Below are 24,473 nucleotides of genomic sequence, written 5' to 3' on the forward strand. Positions count from 1 at the left end.
TGTTGTGTATAATTTATATATAACAGTGACGAAACCATGGAAAAAATTAATGTGAAGAAGTATGCTACAACAGAGAGAGTAAAAATATGTTAATTAATTAATTTGTATAAAGAAACATAGAAAATTGTATTACTTAATTTGATATTAAAAGATACAAAATTTGTGTGAAAAAATAAAGATAGAAAACATCTCCAAAATTTCTCCTGAATACAATAAATAATCCATATAAGAAATGCTTAATTTCTCTAATGAACACATCAAGTTTGAAATTTGTAAATGAAAAAAATAAATAAATAAAAGTGATTAATTTGGTTTTTGAATAATTTGGTTATCCAAAAATACAGTAAAACACCTTCTTACTACACATATACACACACTTTAAACCTTTTCTTTTACTTTTTTTTTTCTATACCTTTTTGAAATATTAGGTGAGTACTTTTTCGTTTACATATTTAAAAATCTAAGGGCATACTTCTAGAATTTTAAGCACGTTGTCATACTATTTTGATAAACTTTTCAAACTTATGAACTAAAAATGGCATCAATATAGTATATTAAAAAAGCAAAATATTTTTCATCTTGGTCGAGATAATGTATCAAGATCTTTTCTAGTTATGTTTTTAGCTTCCAATAATTTTTTTCTTAGATTTTTTGTGATGTCTTTTGTTAAGCTTTAAAATCTTTGATACTTTAAAAATAATTTTAATATATTTTAAAATTTTAAAATTAATGAAAATTAATATATTTTGAAGACATAATAGAAAAACAGTACAAAAAAACAGTAAAAAATCCACACTCAACTTTTTACTTTTTTTTTTTGTCATAAATGAAAATCATTTTAAGGACACATGAAACTTTCGAGGCCTAGAACATTTGAAGTATCACCCTACCGTCTCATGTCTCATTGAAAATCTTTAGCTTATATGATGCGATTTTTTTTAAAACATTGCATTTTCCAAGCCTCGTGTAATAATGGAAAAACAGAGTAATTAAGTGTCTGTAATTTGCAATATATAATTATTTGTTATGAACCTCAATACTACTTGAGGGAAATTGTTATGGACCAACTTCAATTGGATCCAGCTTAACCTAAAATTTTTTCTCAGCAAATTTCAATTCACGAAATTGTTATCTTCTATCAAGAGTAGAGTATATAGTTTTTTTTTTTTTTTAATTAAAGGGAAATCAACAAAAAACAGAGAAGGAAAAATACCTATAAACAGTGGAAAGCTTGAAGATGCAACAATTTTTGGATGACGAAGAGAAACCATTACAAATCTTTCTCTTCTCTCCTCTTTTTCTAACAATAATCTTGGTTAGTTATTATCCATAAGTAACTAAATATTTCTTTATTAAGATAAAATGTAGTCAAACTATAAATTCTGCGTGAGTATATATACAAACATAACAATTAAGAATAAAAATAGTCACCAAGATAGATGTATGAAGACGATTATATATATAATTTAACCTATAAAGATTTTCCATTCGATATTTCAAAAATTAATTTAGTTCAAAATTTTGATATTTTATTTATAAGACAAAGAAGTGAGATTCACATCCAATCTTCACATGTATGATTTTTTTTGCTGTATAAAAAAGGGGTAAAATGCATAAATGTGTAAGGTAAAATCACCAGTTAATCTCATTTATACAGTCAATGCAATTTAATTAAATTCAAAATGCAATAAGGTAAAATTTTAACCAAATTATAAAGACAAATGCATAAGACTAAGAATATTACCACAACACAACAATAATGTGTAAAAAAACATTATGTTAATTAAAGTAATTGCATGTTTTGAATTTGTGTAATCATGTTGGAAAAAGATCTCATGGAAAATACTCTGGAATCTGACAAAGTAAGTGGAAGTGTATAAAATCACTTAGCACCTTTGAAGTTGAGATTCTTGATTTAGAAAAGAAACATGTTGAAGGAACTGTGTTTTCCAATATTTGGCCCACCAATTGACCCACTAACTGTAATTTTCACTTTCCACCATTGAATTTGAATCTGCCATAATTATTCAACCACTTCACCCTCCATTGTCCTTGCATCACCACTGGCTAACTTGTGGGTGTTTCATAAGATCAATGGAGTGAGTTTGCAGAAAAGATAAGAATTTCTTTAGTGAGTATGTAATCGCTTTTGTTTTCATATTTTTTTTATGCGGTGCTTGAGAATGTTATAGTTGCAATCAATTTAAAATTATTAAGCTACCTCAAAGTATGAGTTTAGAAAAATTAATTTGATAAATTGGTTCGTAGAAGGCCAGGAAATGTAAATAGTACTAAATTCTAGATAGATTCATGGGAATAAAGAGAATAGTGTAACCTGATTGTTCTCGATTTCATTACAAAAGTAAGAAAATGGTGAGTAAATTGGAAGTATGAGAAGTAAATAGATGGTTATGAAGGTTCAACAGGAGAAGGGATTCTTTTAGTGAGAGGCGGAATTTACTCCTTGACAATTCCAAGTAAATTTTATAAGAGGAAATGACATCAATTATTTTTGTAGGTTAGGAAATGATAAAATGGATTGGGTAGATAGGTGAAATCGATCAGGATAAAATAGAGTCAATTTGATGGATCAAAATAGAGTCAACTTACTCAATCTATTGATCCATTATTTTTTAAATTAAAAATAAAAATAAAAATTATTAAACAAATTTTTTTTTTATATTTTGTTTTTAAAGGTGTAAATATATAATGGTATTTTAATTTAAACCATTAATACTTACAAATTAAGTTTCAATTACTAGTGATAATAGAGTAATTTAATATGTAAATATAATAATTATTTTAAATTTATCTATTAAAGACATAACTAATCAATTAAAAGTTTAAAAATATTTTTATATAATTAAATATACTTTTAACAAATTTTAAAAATTAAAAAAATTAAAAAATAAAAATTGACAGACCAACCTAGCCATGTTTGTCAACTCATTTTTGACTGGCGAATAGCGAACCAGTGCGGTCCTACCTATTTGCAAACCAATGCGGTCCTACTTATTTTTGACAACTGTTTTTGCCATTCCAAAAGTGTAAATATTTATTATTAAATCACCAATGAATATAATACTAACTTTTTATAATAATTATATAAATATTATGTACAAATTGAAATACTAATATATGTTACCAATGAAAAAAGTTAACAAATTTCAATAATATTTTATAACAAAACCTAAAAAAAATATTTATTGAACTAAATTTTTTTCACTTTAATTTTTATATTGCATGTCCTTATTGTCATATTAAGAATTTGACTCCTAATTTTGTTTGTTCATTAATGTGCAGATAAGTTTAGGTAGAATTTTTCTATTAAAAAATAAATATATTTTAAAAAACAGTTCAATATGTAGAAAATAGATATGCCAGGCATAAAGAACTCCTATCAATTACTCTCTTAAACTTTACACTTAAGAAATCCATTTCATCTTCATTGAATATTAATATAAAGGAAGGAGGCAAAAAATGGTACCACAATAAATTCCCTCCAACAACAACAATAATAACTAAGAGGAACAAGAAGAGGTAGTGGCAAGTAAGAGGAAAAGAAAAGAAAAAAAAAAAAAAAGTCTCAACCTTTGGTTTAAAAATTAGGTTAAAGTTCATTTTTTAACTTGAAAGACATCCATCATATCCTAGTTAATTTGTTTTGGATATGTTTGATTAAGTCCTAGTGCTGTCACAGCAACAACACCATCTTTCGTTTTCACAAGTTTGAGGTAAGATGAAGGAAGAAACAGTGTAGTGAAAAGCATATGTCACAGGAACAGACAATCTAGGAAGAATATTTTGTATGTAACCCATTCCTATGTCTTATACCAAGTCACAGTACTTTTCCTCATCATAATTTTTTCACAACAATGGATCTTTTGTCTTCATGGGAAATTCTCTGTCGGTATTCCATTGCCATTACTAAAAAAATTATTATATTTTCTTACATGAGGCATGTGTTTCAAATATTTGTCGTGTTTCAAACATCACCTACTTCCTAATCTTGCATTTTGTTTTGATTTAAAACGTAATGAAATTCTGAGCTAGATCTTGTATATTCCATTACCAAAGATCTAAAACTAACATTCAAACTTTTGTACTACGATAAAAGAAGAAAGAAACGACAAGGTCTACAAATACTTTTTGACATTGTGCATAGCATTTGACCATTATTTTACTATTCTTCATGGAATATTATTCTTCAAAAAGAAACAATAAAAACTAAAAGATAGTGTATCCTGTGTAAGAAATTCTAACGACCAACAGTAATATTAATAACATACTTCATTTTTTTTTATTATTTCCCAATCTCAGTTTTAGTTTTCTCTTTTTTTTTGAATGTAATTTTAATTTTAAATCTTAAAAATTTTGAAATTCTGATTTTTTTTTTGAAATTTTGATTTTTGTTTTTTGAAATTTTATACATTTAGATAAAAAAACAAATTTAGAGTATAAAAGTAAGTGTAAATTTTATTTTAAAAATTAATTTTTTAGGATTAGTTAGACTTAAAATTTATCTTTTAAAAAAAATAACAAAATCATTTAATCTCTATTATTGAAAAATAAAAAATTTATTATTTATTAAATCTATTATGTCATTTTTTATTAGAGATGAAATCATCGTTAATGTTTAATTTCATAATCGAAATAGATATCTCAACATGAAAAAATCGATTAGAGATCCCACGTCAATTTAAAATAAGATAAATTTATGGATAATGATATTTTGACTACTAAATTTTGACAACTTTCTTTTATAACATGAAGTGTCATCTTCTAAGTAGTTTTGAAATGTTGAAAATAAGAAAATAAAAAAAAATAAAAAATCATTAAAAAGATAACACATAAGATTATAATATAAAATTGTCAAAATTTAGTAGTCAAAAAATTATTTTCTTAAATTTATACCGGATATAAATATTTATCGATTCAAGAGTGAGATACACTTGAAATTTATTATTTACCCAAAATGGAATAAATTAATCCCTGGTTACAATTAAATAAATCTTTCACTTAGCATTAGCATTAAGGGAAATGAGAGTGACATGATGCAACTCTAATCTCTCTAGAACAAGGGACCAGTCAAAAGGCCAAGATAGCAAATTTAACTTGATTTTCAGCAACTCTTTTTCCTCTCTCCAAATTCCAATCCACTCTCTGCATTTACTCATTCTAATGTGCAATGATGCAAGTTTCGGTTTTCCAAAGTGGATAAGAAAAGATACCAAGGCGAGAAAGAAAGCAAGAAAGATAAAAATACTTAGAAAAACCCAAATGGCAGAGAATGGGATCACCATGCCTAAAACACTCAAAAATTTGTCCTGTGTGCTGTCGAATTGCACCATATATGCGGCAAGAAATGTGCATTTGGAGGGTCCATCTCTCGAATGTGACTTCCACAGTCACACGCACAAATAAAAAGAAACAAGTCCAAAACCTCACACCTTTACCCTTATATACTACATGCTTCTCATTTTTCCCAAACCCCTTCTTCTCTCACTCTTCCTTTCACACCTCTTCAAATGGCTCAGGTACCGATCTTCATTTCATCATCTCTGCATAGCCCTTTTTTTCATTCCTTATGCTTCTTTTGTTACATTTTCATCATTGAAGTCACTGAGAAAAAGAAGATCGTGTGATTACTAATTTTGTTTTCTCTTTCTTCTGCATGTTGTTACCCCTCTTTGGATCCTCAACAGAAGGTCGTGCTAAAGGTTTTGACCATGACTGATGACAAAACCAAGCAGAAGGCTATTGAAGCTGCTGCTGATATCTATGGTGGGTGGCTTGTAAAACCCAAACTTTCTACCCTGAATTTGTTTTATCTTTTTATGGAAAAATGTTACTTGTTAGTATTTTTTTTAGTCGGTGAGTTAAATTCATAAACTTTCTCATTTTTCTCTTCTCATCGAATTCAGGATCTTTCTCTCCCCTTCCATCTAATCATTAAATGAAAAAAAATGATTGATCTGTTTGGTTTTTGTGGTTTGATCCATAGGGGTTGATTCAATTGTTGCTGATGTGAAGGAGCAGAAGTTAACAGTGGTTGGCCAAATGGACACAGTGAAAATAGTGAAGAAACTGAAGAAAGTGGGGAAAGTGGATATTATATCAGTTGGACCTGCAAAAGAAGAGAAGAAAGAAGAGAAGAAAGAGGAGAAAAAGGAAGAGAAGAAGGAAGAGAAAAAGGAAGAGAAGAAAGAGGAAAAGAAGGAAGAGAAGAAAGAAGAGAAGAAGGAGGAGAAAAAATAGAGGAATTAATACTCAATCATCATCGGGTTTTTTCCTTTTCTTTTTCTAATTCTACTTATTTTTCACTTTGTTTTGCATATTTTCCCATATTCTGAAGCAATTGTATGCTGCAAAAATTGTCCATAGAGTCTTTTCATTTTTGATCAAGTGGGTTTCTTCTCAATTATCTGCTGTTTATAATCCTTCTCAAACATGGATGAATCTTCAATTGCTTAGATGGAAAAGTTTTGAACTTTTAATAAAAGGGTGCCCAGAAAATTTGCCAATGGTGAAGCAAAATGGTCTTTTTACTTCTATTTTCTGATACAGAGGACTGGGGAAAGAAGGTATGGGAAATTGATAATTGGGTTCAAAATTGTTATGATTTAAAATAGTAAATTGTTGGAGAAAATCATTTAAGTATTTTTTTAATTGAGTCCATTATTATTATTTTTGGTTTGTTGTTATGCTTATGCAAGTGGCTCTTGTGACTTGTGACTATGGTAATATCGATGCTGTGTTTTGTTCCTGCTGATGAACAGAAACCAAGAAATTCCTCTATTGGTTGTGGGTCATTTGATCTTAGCTCAATGGCACCAAAGTCCAAAATGGCTTCTGATTCATCTTTTCAACAAAAGTGTTCTTGTGAGCACACAAAACTGGTTTTCAATTTTTTTTTTCGTAATTCGGAAGATCAATCCTGCATAGGATTAATGAACAAACAATGACATTATAGTATTTTTAAAAATCATTGGAATTCTTCAATATGTGTGATGATGGTTTTGTTTTATTCTGATAACTGTAAAGTGAATTTATCTTAGTAATTTATAATTTTAATTTTTTATTGACTAAAAAATTGTAAAATAGTTAAGAATATTTTAATAAAAATAATCTAGTACAAAAGATGATTTGAAATAAATTTTACAGAAAGTAAAATAGTTTTTAAAGAGCGACAGATGTAGTAGATAGAACTTATGAAGTTTAAAGAACCCTTCTCCATCAAATTACGATGTTATTTTTTTTTTCTTTACGATTTGAAACTCGGAATTAATGTTTGCTGAGTCATAGTAAAATTGTATTATGACATTTTTATTCCAAAAAATATACTTTGTTTTCTACGGAAAGAAATGTACTCTTTTGTTTAAGATGAAAAGTATAGACATTTGATCTATATTATTGAAAACATATCTCTTAGCAACATTGAGTAGCTATGAACAAAACTAGGATATATAATTTTTTTCCATCTCTTATGACTTTTATGTGTTATTGGTAGTTATTACTCTTGGAATATTTAAACTATCATCTTCGAGACTTTCAATTAGGTTTTAAATTTATCACGTTTTTTGCGACTACTTAAAATATTTGATTTGTAAAGTCTCATATTTAAGTAATAAAAAATAGTAAAATGTTAGCCAGTGTACTTAAAATATTGATTAAGGTATAATTAATCATCATTGATTTTATCATTTCTATATTGAAAATTGGAATAATTAACTCTACTAATTGAAATAATATAAATTCATATAACATAAGAAAATGTTAACCAGTTTCCTTAAAACACCGGTTAAGAAATAACTAATGTGCATTGGTTCCATCATTTTTGCCTTGAAAGTTAAAATAATTAAGTACATTAATTAAAATAATATAAATGCATATAACAATTTTTACAAAGACAAAAAATATCATTTTAAAGTTTTAGACAATAACTTTCTGATACAAAATAAGAATTTTGAAATTTCTAAGGTTTTTACTAAAAAGCAAAAAAATAATTTACTATTTTTTTTGTAAACTTTTTAAATATTTAACACTATTTATTTGTTGGTTTTTCTATTAATTTAAATTTTTATATTTAATTATATTTCATTTTTAACAACATTAAAATATAGTTATTTTATTATTTTATTGTTTTTTAACGTTGGTGAGTATTAAATAAAATATTAAATACACATCTACAACACATATAGGCATTTTTTTCCTTCAAATAAAATAAAATTACATTGATGATTATTAAATCAAATTTTACTTAATATCACACTTAATTATGTAACTTTGTAGGATTCAATGTATCTTAACTATCTTTAATGAATGTTCTTGTTGCACTAGTTAACAAAACCCATAATATAAACTCATATAACATATTTTATAAAGTCAAACATATCCTTTGAAATTTCTAAACATATGTTTCACATAAAATAAATACTTTGAAATTTGTAATGTCTCTTCTAAAAAACAAAAAAAAAAAAAATTCTCTAATACTTGGAAATGCAAATTTATATCTTGTGTTTCACTTACAAGTTTAGGAAATTAAATTTTTCATATTGTTAACTTTATGTATTTATAATTAATAATTTCAAATATTAAAAAATTATTTATTTTTTTAATACAAAGAACTTTATTAAATTAATAGAAATGTTACAAAATATTATTGAGAAGTCAAAGAAAAAAAAAACTTAATGAAGTCTAAAATTCATATTTTAATTTTTATTGTAAACTTTTTATATTGTTTACACTATTTTTTTATTTTTCTTTTAGTTTAAAATATTTTATGTTTAATTATATTTAATACTATCTTTAACTTTTTATTAAAGAACATTAAATAAAATATTAAATAATTACATAATATTTATGAATTTTTTTATCATTTAAATAAAATAAAATAATCTTACTAATTATTAAATCAGAAATTATTTAATAGCACACTTAATTAATTATGAATTTTTATAAAACTAATATATATTAATTATTCTTATTTTTAGGACCCTGATTAACAGAAAAAAAAAATAAACAAAACCAATACCACCGAAAGATGAAAAAGAAACTTGTATTATCATAATAAAAACAAAAGAGTTGAAGAGGGAGGGCCGTATAATATTTTAAAATCAATAAAATTATAAAAGTAGTTGAAATATCTAATAAATAATATTATTTTCTGTTGTTTTCTTTAACCACCCCTTTTTTCTTCTTCTTCCAAATAATTAAATTACTTATAACTAATAATAATCAGATGAATTTTCCAGTCGCAAACATTTATAATATTATTTTTTAAATATTAAAAATGTAGCTTCTATTAATAAATTTTAACAAAGTACATAAAATTTGACATAGTAAATAATATTCTGACTAAGTTACAATTTTAGCCCTCTTTAATTCTTGATTTATGATAATAATTTCTCTATTTTTTCTCTTAATTTTAATTATCGTATATTTTTGTAAAATTTGTAAATTTAGTACAATCCTCAAATTCACATATGTTTATTTAATTTATTTTTAAAAAATTAAATCACAAACCTATCATGTTCACTTATAAAAGAATTACAATTGATTAAATTTAAAAATAAAAATCAAATATATTAAACTGAGATTTGATCAAAATTAAAATCTAAAGTTAAAGAGAAAAAAGACACAGAAGCAAAATCATGGATACGAAGTTAAAAGAAAACATAATTATAGTTTAGTGTAACATTTTATAATTCATCAATTGAATTGATAAAATCTAATATTTGTAAAAGAATAAAAGTGGAATACTAACTGGAATTTTGAAAAAATGACGAAAGCTTAATAGTTTTTTATTTATTTAAGGACATGAATGACAGTCCTCTAGTGGGGCCATAAGCATTAGTTAAGGTACTGTACAACCCTACATATTTTGGGTCACAGTTATATCAGATTGTAAGAATGCCTAATCATGATATAAGCCATTATGCATGCAATGATGAAGAATTTAAAATTTCTAGTGCCACTTTCCACTGTTACAAAAAGAAAATTACAAACAAGTTCATTCGAAATTCAAAGATAACTCAAAGCATTAATTGTGGATATCATATAACTGGAAAAATCGGTAATTTTTGATCCGGTCTGATTCAATCATTTATAAGTTGATTATTGAGCGGCTCAATTTAATTTGACTTATTTATTAATGAGTCAAAAAAATTTAAATTTGATCTGATCCATTATAAGTTGGTGAGTTAAACGGATTGACTCACTAACTCACTTATCTAAAAGAAAATACAACTTTTTTTAATCTCAAAAATGCTAAATATAATTTTGATTAAAATCTAAATAAATCTCGGTAGAATCCAAATGCAATCTAAAAGAATGTTAAACTCGAACTACAAACCAAAATCACAAAAATACCAATGTGTTGATTAAAAAAAATAACCTAATCCGACCAAAATGCAAAGTCTAAATAATAAAAAATACTTATAATCTTTTATTTACGGGTTGATGAGTCAACCCTGGCTCATCACGGGTTCAATTTAAGTGAGTAAAATTTTAGGTGAGTCGAGTAAAAAATTAACTCGTATTAAAATTTGTAAAAAATTTCAACTCAACTAAATCCGAACCCGTGATGAATAAAATTGATTCGCAGGTTCTGATGGATTTTGACAGCTATAATCATTAACATTTATTTTGCTAAAAATGATTTCATTTTTTATTTTTCAATTAAACAATTTATTTATTTTTTCTTCTAGAAAATGTTTAATTAATTTTAGGTGAAGAAGTGGGACCTAATAATGAGTGAAAAGGTGATGAAGTGAAAGAGAAGAGGGGCCATTTGTGTTGTGAATGTGAAATGAGGATAACTGGTGATATTGTACTTGCAATGATCAAAAAGATATGAATGAATGAGTCAAATCTCTTTAAGATGGTGAATATTTGTTGCATCAGGACCAATGAATCTTCACACACACTTCAGCCTGCAATAAATTAGAGACAGATTCCAACTCATGGATGATTTTGATTGATCACGAACTTTTCACAACCATGCCCTTCAGGCCACACCAATAGTTTTTGCTTTAATTATCCTTCAAAATTTAATCATGCTTTAGATTGATTTTTATGCTGAGAGAGGGGGAAGGAATATAAAGAGAAAGAAATAAAAATTAAGTGAAATAAAAGTTTTTTGGTGAAATAGGATGGAATTAAAGTGAAAAATTAATAAATAAGAGTATTTCATTAGAAGGAAAAAAATAGATTATTGTTGATTTTCTTTTCCGGCCATTTCTATATTGAAGGATAAAAGTTTCACTCTGGTATATGATACAAACATTTTGAAATCCTCGTCATGAGAATGGAAAAGTAATTTAATTTTAAAGATAAGTTTTTGCTGCTTTTAGAATTTTCAGTAAATTCATATAAAGATTTTATTTTGGGACCACATCAAACTATGTCAAATTACAGCACACATATAGTTTAACAAAATGTTAAATATGTTTTTTATCTTTTAACTCTTAAAGTTAATTTTTTTTTTAATTTCGATTCAATTTAGTTCCCAATTTTATAAATATGTAAATTTAGTTATTTTAACAAAATTTTATTAAATTTATTTGATATTTCAAACGCATCGCATAACAGTATTTAAATTATTAATACCATTTGAGACATTTCTATTTACATGTGCTATCGACAAAATTGCTTTGGACTACTCAAACTCTAAAAGATGGCCATGATGAAGACGAACCCAACATTGGATTTTCTTTTCACAAAAACTGGAATAAAAATTTTTATCCAACAAAAAATACAAATCATGGAAGAGATAAATTCTAAGTTCCAACATCCAACACTCTTTGCATGTCTTCTAAAGTAGAAAAAAAAAAAACTTCATTAAATCCTTTGCCAAGTAAAATTGCCTTCAATTGACCCAAATGCTTCCGAGCCATATAAGTTTTTTACAAAGGTCTAAATGTGTACACAATTCATCTCCTTTTGTTAACAAAAATACACCTATGCAAATTATTTGTTTACTCCTCTAAACCAGTAAGATAAACTTCTTCAAAAATCTACACAAAGACAATGTCTTCCTTTTTATACAAAGAAAATGTAATTGGAAACAAAGGAATATCAAACACATTATTAAGAACTTGGACAAATGTGTTTTTTTTTTTGTGCCCACACATTTGATAAAGATTTAAATAAAAATGATTTTTTGTGATCTTGATCCCATAAGCAACTCCAACAAATACAAACTTCAAAGAAGAAATCATACCAATGTTTCACAGAGCAGCAAACCCAGACGCCTCCAACATTCAATCACGAACTAGTACTAAGTAATGCACGATCAACGTTTCATGCAAAGTCTTTATCTCTACAAACCACCATCAAATAGGAGTTAACGTGGACTTGAGTTCTTCGAATTCCCTTCTATTCTATTCATTAACGGTAAATTTTTGAAGTAAAATTTTACTCCCAATTTGTTTTGATCAGTATATAATATATTTATGAGCCTCCTATTATTAAAAAATCGAGTCAAAATGTAGTTTAAATATGTAATTTTTTTTTCAATATTTAAAAAATAAAACTTTCCAGATTTCAAAGTGAATAACTCTAGATGTGATCATTAATATAAAAGATATTAACCCGACCAACTCAAGGTCAACAAAATTATTTTAATATTTTATGTAAACTTAAAGTAATAAATATTTTATGATTAATACAAAAGATGAATTACTGAGAAAAGTAATCCAGTTTTATGGTGAAAAGCCTTGAAGAGTCCCTCCGAGAATTGGAACAGAAAATTGGGTCTGAAGTGGGTTCGCAGATTTTCAGTTTGGATGGCTAAGTAGACGGGTTTCCCGGAAGTTTTTGAAAGTCAAAAATGACTTCTAGATTACACAATTAAGCAAAGGCAAAAAAAAAAAAAAAAAGATTTTCTTATAAGTTGGTGCAGAGGGAAATTTGTGGAGGTGCAAGAAGAAGCTGCCAAACGGTTGGGTGAATATCTTTGAGTGGGTTTGGTTTTCGAATTTTAAGCCCGTCAAAACAAACACCTCATACAAGATGAGGCCCAAATTGCATTAGCTCAACACTGTAACTTGACCAATATATATATATGAAATTGTTATATGTTAAGAGAGAGTTGACTTCTCTAATGTTGCTTATAATAATTATTTTTCCACCCAATAAAGTACATCTGTAGGTAATTATTATAATCTTAAACTTTTTAAACGATAAATAAATGTAAACATTCTTCAAAGAATACCCGATACTTAAAAAGAAATAGAATAAGTTTATTTGAATTCAAGTTATTAATGTAATACAACTTGTATCCCCATCTAGTAGAAAACAAAACTAATTACATAATTATTAGAAAAGTCAATTTTAGTTGTATTACTAATATTTTAATATTCTTACTAACACGTAAATAGAATGATACTAATACCTAAAGTTAAATATTAATTAAAATTAGGATGTATGTTAGAGAAAATATCAATAAATGAAATAAAAATTGTTACATAATTTACATAAATTTAAAATAAAAGAAATGCAATTTTTTCTTCTTCTTTATATATAATAGATTGGAGATAGTAATAATGAGAATTGTGAAGATTGTTGGATTGATTAGCTTTTAAATTTATTTATACAACATGTGTAAATTAAGTCTATTAAAATAATGATTAAGACAATTATTAGGTGATAATGCTAAAAAGATGCTAATCCCTAGAAAGTGGGAAATACTAATTAAAAAAGTGACCAATGAGTTGAGAAAATTTATGGTATTTTCTTTTGACAAAAAAATCTTGTTTTGACAAAATAATTGCTTATTATAATTCTTAACATGTTTGTAAAAGTTTGTTTATAAAATTAGAAGAAAAAAATATTTTTATTTATTTTTTTAAGAACATGTTGGAGTTATACTTCTCAGATATACATAAAAAAGTACTCTCAATTAAAAAAAAATACTTACACAAACATATGCAACAAATTTAAACAAACAAGTTTATCATTAATGGCCAGTAGTAATGAAGTTATTATATACATTAAACCAAAGAATATACCCCTTTAAAAGGAATTAAATTTCATTATTCGTGTAAGTTGAGTGTACGAGTTTGGCATATAAAATTCAAAGTGAAACAAAAACAAAGTGTTGGCCAAATTCTTGATGATGAATGTTTATAAAAGTTCATAATCGTTGTTAATATGGAAGGTGCTAACTGTTGACATTAATTCGAAGTTTCGAAAATGGAGACTTGTGTGGGTGTTGAAGGAAAGACAAATAGTTAAAATAGAAGATGACTTAACAGCCATGCGTAAGCCAAAAAGCTTTTGTGTTGAAATGCTAGTTGTTCCATGGAACATCTCATTCATCTGAAAGAGAAACTAACTAATAAAATAATTTACGAAAAAAAGAATCCCATATGCAAGGATTTTATTAGGGTTCTTCAATGGTTGGTTTTGATTTGGATATCTCTTTCAGCCATTTGAAAGCTAAAGATTGTCTTTCTTTTAATTTGAAAATGAATGTCTTCTTCAATAATCTGACAAATTAAGCATTCACATATACGAAAGTGTTAATCATTGTAAGAGTTTGATTCTGTTGGTCTGTTGTTGAATCCTATGTATATGTATTCTTAAATATTTGTTCTATGATTCGATTTGTGATTAAAGGAATTTTCGTTGTAGGGTAGGACACGGTTTGAGTTAGTTCAATTTTGATATAAATGTGTCTCTAAAGCATATTCTTAATGTTATGCTAAAAGGGCTTGTAACTAAGCATATGGGTTATTTAGATTAAATTATGGGTTAAATATATTTTTGGTTCCTTAACTTTCAGTGAATTTTAGAATTAGTCTATTTCAAAATTTTGAACCAATTTAGTCCTTCATCTTTTGAAATACGTGAATTTAGTCATTTTAACAGATTTGATTAAGTTTATTTGACATTTCAAGCGCGTTTCATAATAATATTTGACTTAACATTAAAGTAAAATGGTGTCAAAGAGTATAAACAACTCAAATACAATCCGGAAATGCATAAGTAATATCAAATAAACCTAACAAAAACTTGATTAAAATTACTAAATCTATGTATTTTGAAAAATAAAAGACTAAACTGGTCCAAAATTTTGAAATGAACTAATTCTAAAATTTACTGAAAGTTAAGGACAAAAAACATATTTAGCTCTTAAATTATTAAGAAATTATCACTTGACATCAAATTGTGATTAAGATATATACTCTGAAAAACATCCGTACGCTGTTATATGACGAATAACTATGAAGTTCTAATTTTTTGTAACAGAAGACATTTTTTCTTTAGATTAAGGGAAAGTTGTACTATTAGTACATGTTTAATAAAGGAGATATTTTAACGTAAAATTGTTATTTTATTGGTGTTGGATGGAGTTGAGGAAATATGAGATGTTTGTGTATATTACCATCCTTTAATAAAATGCCATGAGGCAAGCTTAAAGAAAGGTTATTTGATCATTGTTTTGTAAAATAATCCGTATATATTTTATTCTAAGATTAACCCATAAATCACCTTTGACTTTGATCTTTTCAGCCATCTAATTTATGGTAATATTACATAAAATGTGATTTAATATATTTAACTTTTTATTTCATCTATATATTTAATTAAAGACAAATTCGTAAGAGTATTTTAATAGATGATTAGATATATATAAGTCATGAAAAGAAAAAATATTTATAAGAAGTGTTCGATAAAAAACAACTAAAATATAACTTTCATATATTAATTTATTAGAAATTTGTCGAATATATAAAATACAATATCCTATTATATTAATAAAAAAATTACACAATAAAATATAATATATGAATATTTAATAATAGTATAATAATAATAATAATATGAAAAAATTAGATATATAATAATTTTGATAAAAAATATATAATATTTCTATGATAAATAACTTGATAGTTACTTAATGGTAGATAGCAAAATAAATTTAGTAAACAAAAAATTTATTAGAACAAATTTTAAATTTTAAATAACTCTAATATCATCTTAAAAATTAAAATTCAATTTTAAAAACAAAAAACACAATTTTTAATTATATGTTTTGTTTCTGACTCATAAAACAACTTATTTATTCTTGTTTTAATTAAATTATTTGTTATCTCTAAAAAAAAAAGTTAATGGACAAACTGAAAAAAAAAATGATAAATAAGCTAAGCATTAAGTTATCTTATTAATGATAAAATCAAACAAAAAAATAAAAAATACTTTAAATTTAATAAATATTTAAATTTACAAAGTACTTAAATTTTAAATAAATCCTAGATAATACATACAACAAATTATTACATTTTAGCTTATAGTTTTAAATGTACTTTTGTTTTTATCTTTTGACATTCTTTTATCAACAACGGTAATGAGGTAAGAATTAAAATTGATAATTTGAAGTGTATTTGTTTTTCGTAGTTTTCTATGTTTTCAACTCTATTTCCCTTACTGTCACCGACAGCATTTCACTGTCAGCACAGTGACGTTGTAACGGTAGAATAGAACTTCTCCCACCATCATAATTGCTTACCATTAATTTATTATTTATTTTCATCATACCAAGTACCAACTCCAATACTATTTCATCATCATTGCCATTGTCATGACAGTTATACCAATACTTTTTTTCTTCAAAAATTAAAATAATACTTTTATACTTTCTTTTTTTATTTGTTTGTGTAGTTTCATTTATACCATCAAAGTGTCGGTCGCTCCGTATAATTCCTTAGTACTTCAAATAAATTCTTATTCAAACATAATTTTTCTAAAATTAATCATTGCAATTTTTAATTATTAAGGTACGTGATCTTTGATTGGCAGAGAGAGTAAAAAAGAGAAAAAAAAAATAGAAGATGTAAAATAATAGAATTAATGTTGTTATTTATTATTATAAAAAAAGTTGTTTTTAAAAAAGGTTGTGATAATCATAAATTTATGTAATTTTAATTTTTAAAAACAACTTTAAAAAATTAACTTATATATAGAATTATGTTTTTTTTTTATACTTTTTTAAAACTGCTCATCGAATAGTTTCTTTATTTAAAAACTTACGAATTAAGACAAAGTTAGACTATGCTACTGTCAAATGTATTATAATTACTTATTACTTATACTTATATTTCCAGCATAACATGTATTTTTTTTTTTATGTTGACGTTGCTTAAAAATGTTAAACAATTTTTTATTTCTAAGTAATAACATCTTTTTAAATATAATAATAACAATAGGAACATTATCTTTTTTAGTCGAAAGTCGCGATTGCATGAATTATCGTTAAAATTTTATCTCTCTCGTCTTTTCATAGAAAATATACGCGTAAAAATTTAATTATGTAATTAGTTACTCTGAAATTATTAATTTATTATTTTTGAAATGATACACCTATATATGGATTATTATATAGATTATGATAGGTGGTAGAAATAAGGATGGAATGTGGAAAGGGGTGCGAAAAGAAAAAAAAATGTAGTAGGTTGAGTTCTTCTCATTAACAATTTGAATATAATTTGAAGATATATACTAAAAAAAGTGGGAAAGATTATGAGTTAAATTTTCTGACAAATAATAAAAAATAACATTGCTGATAAAAAAATATATAAATTATGTGAGGAATTTAATGTAAATCGAAGGTCTTATCGAAGAAAAACTCACGACTTTAATTCTAAAGTTTTAAATTTATAATTTGACAGATTTTTTGTGTTAAATTTAAGATTTGGGATTTATGATCTAAAGTTTTGGATTTACGGTTATTTTTAATCACTCAAATTTAATATTTAGAGGCTAAAATAATTTTTATTTTTTATTTTGAAGGACTAATTTAACTTTTAAGTTTAGAAAAACAAAACGAACATTTGCTCAAAATTCCATATAAAGTTGACTGGTGAGTTGGCCTATGTGTTTGTCTCTGATGAGACTCTGAAGTTCCTTTCACCAACCTAAATGCCTATTGGAGATTATTTCCTATTCAATGGAATACATAATATTTCTTTTTTTTTCATATGATTTCATTTAGAAACTTCCACCATCTAATATATTTATTAAGTTATCCATACACGTGCCTACTAATTCCTTTTTGTTAATTTTATGATACACTATGGGAAAATATTTTAATATTTCATCAGTTCAGAATAATGTTTGTTCGTATGTAATGAAAATATCTGCAGACTATGATTTATAAATAAAAAATAAACTTTCTCGTGGATATTAAATATAAAATATTGTTTTGGAGAAAGTTAAATTAATTGGTTAAGCACATTTTTACAAAAAAGATGTGAGATAAGGGAAGTAATTTAATTAAAGTCGAAGGACTTTTTTATATGTTCAACACTACCAAAGTCTTTACTTATAATTACGTGGACTTCAAAAAATTAAAAGTCTGCATCTAACACTTTTAAATGCCCAATTTGAAGATATTCCATTTTAAAAAATTAGGGTAAAATAAGATCACTTACTACGCAATTTTATTGATTTGATTAGGCTTACATTTGCCAACTAATCTCCATTACATTATCAATGTCAATTCATGAATCCCACAATTAATTAATTATCATAAAATGACTCAAAACTTTGTTATTCCTTTGATTTTTCTTCTTCTACTAAAAAATTTATATTTTCTGTTAATTTTATTTTGAATTTTTTTCTAAAACATACTTATAAATTTTGTTATAAAAAATTTTACAAAAAATTACTGTCAACTTTTGTAAAATACTTTATATAAAACAACTTTTGAAACAAATTTTATAAAATATACTTAAAAATTTTACAATTTTGTAGGAAATAATTATCCACAAAAAAATTATTTATCAATTAAAATTCTTAAAACACATATAAGAAAAAAGTTTTTTATTGTAAATTTTTTTAACAAATTTGTAAAAATATTCTCATGTAATATAAAAATTTTTAGTAGTATTTTTAGTCGTGATCATATTATATTAATCTAGAAAAAAAAAACAAATCTCCTAATTTATTACCTGGTATTTTTTTATTATGACGTGAACATAAACTTGTAAAAACGTATTTGTAGAGGAACAATTCCAAGTTAAATTATGCAAAATCATGTTAAAATATTATTTTATGTAATTTTAAGTGAATGTTTACATGTTTGATCTATAGACCTGGGATTTTAATGCATAGGTGAGTCATGTTATTTAGTGTGGACATGGAATAATGAAGAATCTAAAAATCTAAAACTTAGGTTAAGTCAATTTATAAAAAAACTTACACAATACTATATAATAATTGAGAGGAGTCTAACCAAATACAATTAAGATAGAAGATTTTAACATCTATACTTGGTGTTTTTTTTTTTGTTAAAAGACTCTACACTACAAAAATTTTATTTTTCCATTCTATAACTTCAAGTTTCTAAATCCTTAATGATTAGCCCATGTCCTCACTATCTCATCTTTCACAGTTTTTAAATATAATTATTTTTAAACTAAAATAATTATTTACAGTTAAAAATTGTTAACTGAATAAATAAAATTCACGAATAATACAATAAAAATTAATTATATTTGTTTAATAATTATAATAATATTATCATCATAAAAAGAATAACAAATAGTGTTTTCACTAGTAGTTATAATATTATTTCAAAATAATATATATATATATATATATATATATATATATATATATATATATATATATATATATATATATATATATATATATATATATATGTATATATTTGATAGATTTACACATATATTTTATTTTTTTAAATTTATATGTTATTTTTGAAAAAGATAATATTTTAATATAATTTAAATTAATTATAATAATTAATATTTTTTATCAAATTAATTATTAAAATTAACATTTTAAATTTTGTTAACTTACAATAATTTTAAAATGTTTATTCGTGAAAGAAAAAAAAAATGTTAGAAATCAAATTTTGTTATTTAGAGCATGAATTAAAAACATCATGTTTGAAAAAACAAAACATATTACTTAAATTGAATTATTTCTTCGACATTGAGATTTTGTAGGGAGAATATAAGAATAGATTGTTCATGGATGATCCCAAGTTAATAATTTATAACTGAATTCTATAAATGTATTAAAAATCTAAAAAAAGAAAAGACACATTTAGATAGTATTGTTCTATTATAAATCAATTCCAAACCTTCTCGAAAAATAATTCACTCAACATACTTCAAAGTGTAGAATAATTGAAAATCAGTAGATAGTATGAAGTTTTCTATGATCATATTATTTTTTTGTTTTATTACCTTTAGCTTTGATTTAGTTCAGTCAGAAAATCTTCAAATATCACAATTTGGAGGAAAACAAAATACCAATATAGCTAAGGTATGGACATTTCATATTGTGCCAAAAAAAAAGATTTGACATTGTTTGATGGAAACCAAATCACATTTCATCCTAAACTATAAGATCTCTTTGTTATTATTATAACTTTTCAATGATTTGTTATTTTCATATTCTTAAGGCTTTAATAAGTGCTTGGACTCAAGCATGTGCATCCACATCTGCTGTCAAAATTGTGATTCCAAAAGGAACATATCAAATGACACATGTAAAGCTAAAAGGTCCTTGCAAGGCTCCCATTGAACTTTACGTTGATGGCACAATCAAAGCACCGGTAAAGCCACAAGATGTTGGCGGTGACGAAATTCTCAGGATTGACTATGTTAATGCCTTAACCATATCTGGTAATGGAGTCTTTGATGGTCAAGGTGCCTATGCTTGGAAACAAAATGATTGTTCAAAAAGCTTTAATTGCAAATTGCTTGGCATGGTAAATAAATATTATTTTTGACATTCAAATAAAATGCAACATGAGCATCTATCAAAATTAGTTTTTATTCATTTGTGTTATTTTATCATATGTCAACAGAATTTTGCTTTTAACTACATCAATAATTCAATAGTTCGTGGCATTACCAGTAAGGATAGCAAACACTTTCATGTTAATGTTTTGGGATGCAACAATTTCACATTTGATGGATTTAAAGTAAGTGCTCCACATGATAGTGCCAACACTGATGGCATCCATATTGGAAGATCAAGAGGTGTGAATGTTCTTAATACAAACATTGCCACTGGAGATGATTGTGTTTCACTAGGTGACGGTAGTAAACAAGTTCTTGTCCAAAATGTGAAATGTGGACCCGGTCATGGTATTAGTGTTGGAAGCCTTGGAAAGTATAAGGAAGAAGAGCCTGTTGATGGTATTACAATTAAGGGTTGCACTTTGAAAGGAACTGACAATGGAGTGAGGATTAAGACTTGGCCTAGTGAACCAGGAACAATAACAGTTACTAACATGAAATTTGAGGATATTACCATGGACAATGTTAAGAACCCTATCATCATAGACCAAGAGTATTGTCCGTGGAACCAATGTACCAAAAAGGTATTTAGTCTCTTATATATTCATGTACACGTTGATTTTATTATTTTAGTTGCAAAATATTTCATAGACTACAATAAAGGGCCTTAAAAGACTAACTATATCATTTCTTATTGTTGTGATGATCTAGTATCCATCAAAAATAAAGATAAGCAAAGTTACCATCAAGAATATTAAGGGAACTTCAGCAACTAAAGAAGGAGTAATTATTGCTTGTAGCAGTGGTGTACCATGTGAAGGTGTGGAGATATCTAATGTTGATCTCAAGTTCAAAGGAGCTCCGGCAATAGCTGTGTGCAGTAATGTCAAACCAAAAATAACAGGAAAGGCTCCTACCTGTACAGCTCCAAGTAATAAAAAAGAGTAATAAAAATTTATTTAAAAAATCTATAAGTGTATTGTTTTTAGGTTAAAATACTCCCTTCGTCCATGTTTTTGTTGAAAAATCTCAAATAGGTCCTAAGATTTTTTTTAGTCTCAATTAGATCCATATTTTTGAAAATGTGTAACAATTAGGTCCATTCCGTTAGTATAGAGTTAACGGTGTTAAGGATATGCCACGTGTCAGCTTTTCATTTTTTAAAATTTTTTATTTTTTTAAAAAAAAAATTTAAAATTTTTTTAAAATTTTTTAAAATTTTTTAATTTTTATTTTTGAAAATTATTCATGCCACGTGTCACATCAATATTAATATTGTGCCACGTGTCAAGTCAGTAAGGTGACACGTGTCAAGTTATTGTTTGAATCTCAATTTGGTCCATATATTTGTTATTTTAATTATATTTCAGTCAATTTTTTTTTAATTTTCAATTTCATCATTTCCAAATTGAGATCAAATTTAACTTTTATATAAATTTTATAATAATATTTTTATTCAACATTTTAATAATATTAAGTTTATTTTATATTTTGTTTTAAAATTTTAAAATATTTATTTTAACTTGTTACAAAATTGTTTTAAATAATTTATATCCAAATGTTAAAGTTGGTTTAAAATTAACAATTTATAAATTTAAATATAAAATTTTAAAACAATTTTGTACAAAGTTAAAATAAATATATATTTAAAAAATTCTAAAAAAATGGACTGAAATGTAATAAAAATAACATATATATCAAATTGAGATTCAGACAATGATTTGACACGTGATACAATACTGACGTGACACGTGGCATGAATAATTTTCAAAAAAAAAATTCAAAAAAAAAATTTTAAAAAATAAATTTTTTTTAAAAAAATTCAAAAAAATGTGGAGCTGACACGTGGCACATCTTTAACACTGTTAACTCTATACTAACGGGATGGGCCTAATTGTTACACATTTTCAAAAATATGGACCTAATTGAGACTAAAAAAAATCTTAGGACCTGTTTGAGATTTTTCAACAAAAACATGGATCAAAGGAGTATTTTAACCTTGTTTTTAAATAGTATATAGGGTTAGTTGTAATTGTTATCCATTGTTAATAAATACTTGAAATACACTCAAGTAAAATGATAGTTATGTATATAATAGTTCTTTAACAATGAAGTGTTCATTCATCTGACAATAATATGTCTAACAAAATTTCTATTAGTTTTTCATGGTATTAAAAAGTTTATGGAATGATTTAAAATATACGTGCAAGAAAAAAATATTTATTTCTACTGGTGATTTAAAATGCTTCTTGATTAAATCCGTTATTAAAATAAGAATTAATGATACTTCATTTAATGATCGTATGAAAACTTATTTGGAGGGCTCTTTATCTCATAGCTTAATTCAAACTATTAGTATCTTTTCAATTCAAATTTTCTTCTTTTATAATAATATAGTAATAATATTTAAAGATTTCAATTGTAGAAATAAAGTTTTAAAATTTCATCCTAAAAAATTTCAAACATTTTCATTAAAATCAACGTATGTTACTCTCATGTAATTTGTTATTACCATTATACTAAACTGACAATTATATTTAAAATCCCATTCAATTTCATATGAATATAAAATTTAAACATAATATAGATTATTTTTTTTAATGTAATTTGTGAAAAACATCTAATTTATATATATATATATATATATATATATATATATATATATAATTATGTATGTATATGTATATCTTATTCTCTTGACAATTAATTTTGTAACCTTTTTTTTCTTTTCTTATATAATTTTTTTTCATATCTCTTTTTTAATTGTTTGACTTGTTTAATATCAACAAAATCAATTTCATTGAATTAAATGATTTTTATATATCACACTTAGTTATTTCTACCTTTTTTTTATATTTTTATTTATTTTTTATTTTTTTACATGAAAATGTTTAACTCTCTCAATTTTTATTTATTTGCCTAAACTTTTCATTTACTATGTAGTATAAAAAAAACATTTTTTTAAAATTTTTCATTATCCTCTATGTTTTTATTTAAAGAACTTTTTGATTCACTTAAACAATTTTCATTATTTTTCAATGTTTCAACTAGTTCAATATGTAAAATGTTTTTTCAGATCTCTAAAGTACTTTATATCTTATCATAATCTTAACTACACATTTTTTCTTTTGTACAATATTGTTCATGGCATATGAAATCGTTTTTAGATGTAAGCCCCATTTTTTCCGTCTTAAACTGATGGGCCCAACTGTAGTAGGTAAGGGGCTCAAGTCAGCCCCTTAGTTTCTTTGGTTGTATTAGAAAAACTCTTCAGCTTTCCCATTTCATTTCCCACTACATTTTTCGTCCTCTCACTTAGCACCACCCACTCACCTTACGTTTCTTTACTATTTGGTAGCTTTGGTTCGATGTGAGTCTTAGTGGTGGTCTCATTTTTCGCTTCTCTTGGTTCTGTTTCCCAGTTCAGTAAGCTGTAGTAGTGTTGTAGTGGTCTTCTTTGGGGGCTTATTTTTGTTCTGCTAGCATCTATCTAGGTAAGGGAAGCTAGAACTTAAAGTCTTTTAAAGTGATTTTTCTGGTTTTGCTTGAGATTGTGTGTTGGAATATTCTAGATTGATGATAGTGTGGTATTGAACTAATTGCATGTTTGCTTGAGTTGAATTTTCTGGTTTGCATGCGTGAGTAGGGAATAACTCTCTTGTTTTCGCCCAAGTGAGCAACTCTCGCCTA

At 25.4% G+C, this 24,473-nt stretch overlaps 2 protein-coding genes across 2 annotated transcripts; both read left to right on the forward strand.

Annotated features, from left to right (window-relative positions):
* The first annotated feature begins 5,367 nt into the window (after positions 1–5,367).
* Positions 5,368–6,531, forward strand: LOC114181451 (heavy metal-associated isoprenylated plant protein 39-like). The gene is made up of 3 exons (XM_028067915.1): positions 5,368–5,537; positions 5,706–5,784; positions 6,005–6,531. Exons 1-3 carry the CDS (start codon positions 5,529–5,531, stop codon positions 6,256–6,258), a joined length of 342 nt encoding a protein of 113 aa, XP_027923716.1. The 5' UTR covers positions 5,368–5,528; the 3' UTR covers positions 6,259–6,531.
* A 13,631-nt stretch (positions 6,532–20,162) lies between these two features.
* Positions 20,163–21,815, forward strand: LOC114182755 (polygalacturonase-like). Its single transcript, XM_028069687.1, has 4 exons — positions 20,163–20,301; positions 20,441–20,749; positions 20,849–21,367; positions 21,495–21,815. Exons 1-4 carry the CDS (start codon positions 20,182–20,184, stop codon positions 21,729–21,731), a joined length of 1,185 nt encoding a protein of 394 aa, XP_027925488.1. The 5' UTR covers positions 20,163–20,181; the 3' UTR covers positions 21,732–21,815.
* The last annotated feature ends 2,658 nt before the right edge of the window (positions 21,816–24,473 follow it).

This window comes from Vigna unguiculata, chromosome 4 (assembly GCF_004118075.2).
Source record: "Vigna unguiculata cultivar IT97K-499-35 chromosome 4, ASM411807v1, whole genome shotgun sequence".
NCBI lineage: Eukaryota > Viridiplantae > Streptophyta > Magnoliopsida > Fabales > Fabaceae > Vigna > Vigna unguiculata.